This window comes from Kryptolebias marmoratus, linkage group LG22 (assembly GCF_001649575.2).
Source record: "Kryptolebias marmoratus isolate JLee-2015 linkage group LG22, ASM164957v2, whole genome shotgun sequence".
Classification (NCBI taxonomy): Eukaryota; Metazoa; Chordata; class Actinopteri; order Cyprinodontiformes; family Rivulidae; genus Kryptolebias; species Kryptolebias marmoratus.
This window is the reverse complement of record NC_051451.1, coordinates 29,448,607-29,449,480: the sequence shown is the minus strand read 5'-3', so window position 1 is coordinate 29,449,480 and position 874 is coordinate 29,448,607. Positions and strand designations below refer to the sequence as shown.

Sequence of the window (874 nt, the reverse complement as noted above, 5' to 3'; positions counted from 1 at the left end):
AAGAACCTCCACCTGCCACAGAAGAACCTCCACCTGCCACAGAAGAACCTCCACCTGCCACAGAAGTAGACTGTTTGTGTCTTACTGCCCCTCCTCCTCCCTCCGTGTCTCACTGTCCTCCCCCCGTCTTACTGTCCTCCCTCCCATCTCTCACTGTCCTCCCCCCCGTCTCTCACTGTCCTCACCCTCTGTGCAGAAGACACAGGTAGGCGCTCTGCAGCGCAGCCTGCAGGAAGTAGCCGAGGTCCACGTCGACGGCTGAAGCAGCTGAACTGGGTTTGGCTGTTTTGGCGTGAGGTGTTGTCACCATCTGAGGACAAAACGAAGAGACGAAAACGTGACAGGACATCTCTGCAGTAAAGAAGGAGAAATGAAGCTGAAACACTGATCAGGACAAATAAACTGAGATGGACGCAGTGCAGCAGACTCCTCTGCAGGAAACTGGATTAGACGTCTCCTGTGAAGACATCTGGACTTTACAGGAACACTCATTAGAACACACGTGCACATCACGTGCACGCTGCATTTCTGGAAAGCCACCTTATCGAGCTCCTGCAGGTAGGACAGAGCGGCGTCACACGCTCTGAGGAAACAGGACAGACTCTCCTCCTCCCGCTCTGACAGACGGACACGGGACACGGAGGACACCGTCTGATGGTCCAGAGACAGACCTGAAACACGGCGAGACCAGGGTCAGCAGGTCAGGAACCAACAGGGAAAAGACTTGTGATAGCTTTAAAAAACAGAGCTGAGTTTAAAGACAAGTGAGCGAGTCCTTCCTGTGGCCCGAGTCCTTCCTGTGACCCGAGTCCTTCCTGTGGCCCGAGTCCTTCCTGTGACCCGAGTCCTTCCTGTGGCCCGAGTCCTTCCTGTG

The 874-nt window shown here is 55.0% G+C and overlaps 1 protein-coding gene across 5 annotated transcripts in view; it reads right to left on the bottom strand.

The window, feature by feature from the left end:
- Positions 1–874, bottom strand: part of ttc7a (tetratricopeptide repeat domain 7A) — a 29,304-nt gene that overhangs the window by 22,818 nt on the left and 5,612 nt on the right. For all 5 annotated transcript variants that reach the window (XM_037973572.1, XM_037973576.1, XM_037973575.1 and 2 more), the window contains 2 exons: positions 541–671; positions 186–310 (listed from right to left, as the gene is read on the bottom strand). In XM_037973572.1, the coding sequence (XP_037829500.1) occupies positions 186–310; positions 541–671 (256 nt within the window). The remainder of the gene's footprint in view (positions 1–185; positions 311–540; positions 672–874) is intronic.